Below are 6349 nucleotides of genomic sequence, written 5' to 3' on the forward strand. Positions count from 1 at the left end.
CAGACCAGAGTCCGACCGGACCTCTTGTACCCCCATCTTTCTCTCTTCCGTTTGTAACCCCACAACAAACTTTGAGCACCTGGGCTCAGGAATAAAGTCACCGACCGACTCAAACTGGGCGTAGGGCACGTTGCCTGAATCAGTATAGACCCTATGTCATTGAGTGTTAGGCCACCTCCGATCACAATGTACAACAAAACTATAAATATTTACGTGTTGATCACTTTGTGCCCCGACAGTTGGCGCCGTCCGTGGGGAAGACGTGTACGTTCACATTTTTTGGTCATCGGATGGCCCACTTATACATGTTAATGTGTTAACACACATGGCATGCAAGTGAATATATTCATACATGTATATTGTTATTATCCGTCTTTATATATGCATAATTCTAATTTGTTTATTGTTTTTGGCTCTATGAATTTGTTCGATTCCATATGTCCGTATATATCGATTTCTCCCTTATTATAAGCCCGATCGTGTTTCAAAAAGACAAAATAGAAACAAAAACGCAGTAGTCTTTTCCCACCCGTTTTCATCTATCGTATTCTTTCCGTCCCTAAATACCTGTCGCCGTTGGTGTGCGTGCCACAAGTTTGATTCGATTTGTAGAAAATATGTGCAATATTTGTATCTCTAAATAAATTTATTAAAAAGCTAGACTCAAATATCTTTTCAATGATATTAATTAAGTACCATAAATATTAATATTTTTCAATATATATTTAGTTAAAGTTATTTCTCGAGAAGTGAAAACGAAAACGACACGTATCTAGGATTTAGGAACAGAGGGGTTACTAGTTACGTCTGGTGAGCTCTTTTTGTGAAAGTAGCGCATGCTCTGAAGTCTGAACAGTAGGATACAAGCATGGAATGGGTTATGGGAATATGTTCGTTTAATCGTAAATGATAGTAAATTTTCTGATCGTAAACGATCGTAAATTTCCGGTCAGAACAGATTAGCCAGTAATAATCCACGATCTATCAAGCAGCAGTGATCCACGATCTATACTGATACAGCCGAACAGGCTGACAATCAACAATGCGAAGTGATGATGATGCAGGCAGGACATGGCAAGGCACACACCAAGCACACACTACTCTACAGTACGTACTCGTCTGACAACACCCTCGATTACAACAAGGGAGTCAGTTCCTTGTTCTTCGCCAAGGCACGCCAAACTTTCCTTACTTCTGCCTCTTGCTAGCAGCTGCTCAACAATCAACATGACAACATCATTCCTCATAGGCCAGGCCAAACACAAAGCTTTTTCTGTGGAGAGCCTCACCAAGTTCTTAACTACTGCCACAAGCACTATGTGGCCTTACATACCCTAACAAACCTAATCAACCACGGAAATCTTCTAAATTCCTACACCAAACTCGACCTAATAAAGCTTCTACAATTCTGAGCTCTAGCTAAATAGTAGTACAGCAGAACTAGTACTAAATAAATATAGAAGAAGGTGGAAATAAAAAAATCCAAGTACGGTACAGCAGGCTAATAATTCCACCCGGGGATGGAGGAAAAAATGTACAGCGCCGGCCGGCTAGAACGACGGGACGGCCGGCCCAAGACCAAGAAGCGCGGCCGGGACCGGTGGCAGCGGGAGCGGGCCATGGACGTCCTCCTTCTTGCGGCGCATCTCCAGCACCTTGCGGTGGGAGTTGGAGTGGATGCTGCTCACGAACGTGGGGCTGCACGCCGGCCGGTACTCCGGGAGCAGCCGCCCGGACTTGTAACGGACCCCGCACGCGTTGCACAGCGTCTTGGCGCCCTCGGGCCCCGCGCGCCACTGCGGCGTCTTCTGCACGCCGCAATGGCTGCAGCGCCGGTCGCCCTGCTGGGCCGCCGTCGGCGCGGAGCCAGCGCCGGCGCCGCCCGCGAACTGGGGCGGCTTGGGGTGGTGCTTCTTCGGCTTGCGGCCGCGCTTCTTGGGCTTGCCGCCGCTCTTGCTGCCGTGCTTCCCGTGCTTGGACTTCTTCTTGGGTGGCCGCGGCGTAGTCTCGTCGAGGAGGAGGTGCGAGGACAGGAAGAGCGACGACGAGTCCGCCGCCGGAAGGAGCAGCAGCGGCGAGAAAGAGGCGGACGAGGAGCAGGACGACGTGGTGGTCGTGGAAGACGACGACGTCGTCGTCGACTCCGACAGGGGCGCCCCGCTGCCGGACAGCGACCACACGGACGCCCGCGAGCGCTTGCTGCGCTTCGCCTTCACGGGTACCAGCGCCTCCGTCGACAGCGCGCAGATGGTCGGGGTCGGGCTCCTCCGCATAGCAGGGCCAGCCACCACCGCGCCTTCCAGCGGCCGCCGCGCGGCGGCTCCAAACGGCGCCGCGGGTAGCTTCGGCGGCGGCGGGAGCTCGGCGAGCGAGTCGTCCATGATACGGGACACCCACTCCAGCTCCTCGGCGTCATGGGCCTGCACATAGGACGCACCAAAAACCTCAACAACCAAGGCGCGGAAATTGAACCTTGTGCAGAGAGAGAGGGTGGGGGAGGGGGAAAAAAAAGAAAGACGCCGCCTTGCCGGGTATGCCGGCAAAGGACGAGGTCAAAAGTGGTTCTGCTCTTACCGGCAACGGGAGGTCAATTATCGGGTGCGGAACCGGGAGCGTCATGAGCTCGTAGGACACCACCGACGACGACCCGTGGGAGTCACTGGACAGCTTGTCCTCTTCCTCCACGGGCCCCGGCGCCGGCGCCGGCACCGCGTCGCCCAGCTCGGCGCAGTCCTTGTCAACCTCGCAGAGGTCCTCGAGGTCCAGCAAGTCCTCCACGGAGAACTCGTCCGCAAAGACGGCGACACCCCTGTCCGCGCCTCCGCACGCCGCCGCCGGCCAAGCCGCCGCGACCTCCTCAGCCGCCGCCTCGCACGGCCTGAGGCTACTCCTCAGGGCCACCAGGGCGGACATCTTGCCCTCTCTCTCCAGCTGAAACAACCGCGCACACAGAAACCAAAACTCTCGTCAGTTTCCAAGAGTAGCAAAAAAGAAGAGAGAAAAGAAAGTGGTTTTTTCTTCTTCTTGCACCAACCGTCTGAGTGAGAGGCCTTACCAGCGAGCCGTGGTGGTGCGCGACGAACGACGCCATGGCGGGAGGGGAGCAGGAGCAGGAGAAGGGAGGAGACGAGGAACCGATGAAAACGAGGGGCGAGGAGGCGTGGAGGAAGTGGTGGGAAGCAGGGGAAAAGGCAGCAGGGAGGGTGGAAGCGATGAGCAGCGTCTGGTGGGTCATTGAATGGTTGCCAAAAGTCCGTGCGTGCAACAAATGCACTGTGGATTTCCCACCCTCGCCACCCCCTTTCCAGTTTTCCCCCGCACCCCGGTATAGGCAGTTGGATTGCCCTAGTCTTCAGCCTTTGTAATTTTTTATTACCGCTAATTTGAACTCCCTAGTAGTAAGTACTGCATTTAACTATGCTCCGTATATGAGTGAGGACTAGTACTTGTACGAGCCTGATTCCTCCTGCTCTCCTTTTACACGCGTCTTAAAAAATAGTTGGGCAACAGCACAGGATGGCCTAACAGCGGGGACAAGTGTAGTGAACCAGAATTAGGGAGTACATGGTTATGGAATAGATATAAGGCTATCACCAACCATAACGTCTAAAATACAAGACATATTTGTTCTTTGGGTAGCGCTACAGGCAAAATGTTCAATACATATTCGGCATCTTCTCCAACAACAGGATCCAAAATAGAATCCTTTCTACAAATGAGTTTCCAGGAGAGAGGATGCCCATATTTTGGTTGTGCCTCTCAGACAACCCAAAATAGGTCTCCCGTATAGGTACTCTACTAGAGACTGATTTTGGATCTCTTACTACCCATTTTAGATTTAGATGCCCATATGAATTCCTTGTTAGAGACAGTCTAAGAGTCAACGTCAGAGCATGCAATGAAATGGGTGGGGGGAGAGGGGTTGAGTTCATCTTATTCTCAATACAGAGGCGACAATTAGATGTAGGCTGGTGACACCTCTCCAACTTCAAGCCTGTCCGTTTTCACTTGGTCTATAGCGCTGCTTATGTTCAATCTCACGTGCGGGATGCGATGGAGGCGCTGCTAATCTTCATCTGGTAGCATTGCTAGAGATACTCTAAACGGGCCTAATAATAGTTTTTTGCATGGTACCATTGGAACATGATCGGTTCGGCTAATCCCAAACTTAATTACTAGATTAATTAAGCGTTAAGCTTTTGATCCACCTACTCGTCATTTATTTTCAACTAAATAAGAACTGCCGTGATCGGCGGTAACCATTAGAATTCTAAGAGTTCGGCCCCTAGCCCACAGCGCGATTATAAATAAAAGAGGCGCCCTTGCGTCACTATCTATCGGTGTTTCAGACCGGGGGTCCTCAACCAACTAGTGAATTTAAACTGCATGCTCCCGATTCCGGATGGTGATGCAAAGAGACACAAGGTTTATACTGGTTCAGGCAATCGATGCCCTACGTCCAGTCTGAGAGATCGATCTTGTATTCCTCGCACCGAAGTGCTCGTAGTAGGGGGTTACAAGCTAGGGGAGAGAGGGAGCTAGTCCCAGGTCTCGGCAAGGTGTCGTGTGGGCCGTCTGAGACGTTGCTCTCAGGCGGTTGTGATGTGTGCGTGTGTTACAATGTGTTCCTCCTTCCTTCTAAGTGGCCCAAGTCATCTCCTTTTATAGTTGAAGGGAAGACAAGGACAGTACATATGTTAACTATGCGACGTCGTGCCAATAGGGGCGGCATGTCCGAGCCCTGTGGCCTGTTCCTGTGGCGGCGTGGTCGTCGGAGTGGTCCGTCCTTGGAGCACTGGGGCGGCGTGCCAGTCCCATCCGATCCTGTGCGTCGTGAGAGCCCTGGGACTGCCTCGGAGTGGGTGCGGCGGTGGACGTGCAAGTCGGTGTGGACAGACTATGCGCGAGGCCGAGGCTTGGTCGGTGCCGAGGCTGTACCGCAGTGGGGGGTCTCGGCGGACGCAAACCTCGAGATAGCCGAGACCTTGGTGTACAGTGCCGAGGCCCCGAGTGGGCGGCTGACCTGGTGCGCCGGCTTGGAGGTGATGATAACCCAGGCCAAGTTGTCCATGTCGCGTTGTTTTCAAGGCGGGGATCGCGGGGCACAGTGCAGTGTGGGTGCTGATCATGGGCACAGCATCAGGACACAGTGGTCGATAATCCCCGCCGTGCCCTGTCACAGCCGGTATGGCGTTGATGCGACCTCAGGTCCCGTCGGCCATTCTGTGGCATCGAGCCATCGTCCGGCTGAGATTGCGGGAGTGATTGAAGTATTAATGAGACATGACGTGCTGTCGAGAAGGCCGGCCGAGGTGGGGGCGACGGACTATGGATAAGCTGGTCTCGCGCGATACGGGGAATGAGGCCTCGCGCGAGACGGAGAGCGGAGCCTCACGCGGGACAGAGATCGGACTCCTTGCCGAGGCCTTTCGTGAGGAGCCTCGCGCGATATGGAGAAGGCACCCCCTACCGAGGCCTTCCGTGGAGAGCCTCGCGCGAAGCAGAGATTGCGTTCCCTGCCGAGGCCTTCCGTGGAGAGCCTCGCGCGAGGCGGAGATTGCGTCAGGACACCGAGACCTCCTGCGCGAGGCTCGAGGCGAGGCGGAGGGCTCGGTGGGCCCGGTCGTGGCGGGTGAGGGGCCCACGGCTTACCTTCTAGCTTTGTTTTCGATGGGACTTAAGCGACCCCTTTGATTGTTCGCTCGGGGTACCCTGTTCTAAGGTACCCGACAGTAGCCCCCGAGCCTCCGAGGGAGTGTGTGCACTCTCCCTGAGGATTTGCCGAGGCTTGGTTTATACCCGCTCTGTAGGAACTGGGTTTTGTTTTTTGAGGTTCCGGTGGGTGCGTGCGAGCGCACCCGCCGGGTGTAGCCCCCGAGGCCCTAGAGGAGTGGAGTTACTCCTCCAGGGGCTTTTTTCATTTTCGCGTTTGAGCGAGTGGTTTTTATCGCATTTGTCGAGCCCATAATCGCAAGTTCGGGTTGCTGGGGTCTCGGCGAGGCTGCAGGAAGAGCCCTCTAGCCTTCGCACAGAGCGAGAGGTTCGTTAGGGGTCCCCCTGACTTTGGGTGCGACCCTCACGCTTCCTTTCGCTTGGAAGGAGGGGTGGAATATGCCAGGCTACCCTCGATGGGCCCGAGCGTGGACACTTCCTGTGAGCTGTTATCGGGTGAGTCCGAGTGGAAGCCATACCCCATTCGCTAGGGGACAGCTAGTGGTCCAGAGACACACTCCAAGAGTACCAGAGGGTTTCTCTAGTGGGTGCCGAGGCCGTTCGCTGGGCCTCGGTGGCTCGATGCCTCCCTACGGTGGGATCCTATTCGGAGACTTCCCTGCCGGTCTTGGACACG

The 6349-nt window shown here is 54.4% G+C and overlaps 1 protein-coding gene across 1 annotated transcript; it reads right to left on the reverse strand.

Annotated features, from left to right (window-relative positions):
• Positions 1 to 1239: 1239 nt before the first annotated feature.
• On the reverse strand, positions 1240 to 3278 carry LOC136474488 (GATA transcription factor 6-like). The gene is made up of 3 exons (XM_066472055.1): positions 3056 to 3278; positions 2575 to 2931; positions 1240 to 2420 (listed from the first exon to the last, which is right to left on the reverse strand). The coding sequence occupies exons 1-3, from the start codon at positions 3233 to 3235 to the stop codon at positions 1551 to 1553; spliced, it is 1407 nt and encodes a 468-aa protein (XP_066328152.1). The 5' UTR covers positions 3236 to 3278; the 3' UTR covers positions 1240 to 1550.
• Between the last annotated feature and the right edge of the window lie 3071 nt (positions 3279 to 6349).

Source organism: Miscanthus floridulus, chromosome 8 (assembly GCF_019320115.1).
Source record: "Miscanthus floridulus cultivar M001 chromosome 8, ASM1932011v1, whole genome shotgun sequence".
Classification (NCBI taxonomy): Eukaryota; Viridiplantae; Streptophyta; class Magnoliopsida; order Poales; family Poaceae; genus Miscanthus; species Miscanthus floridulus.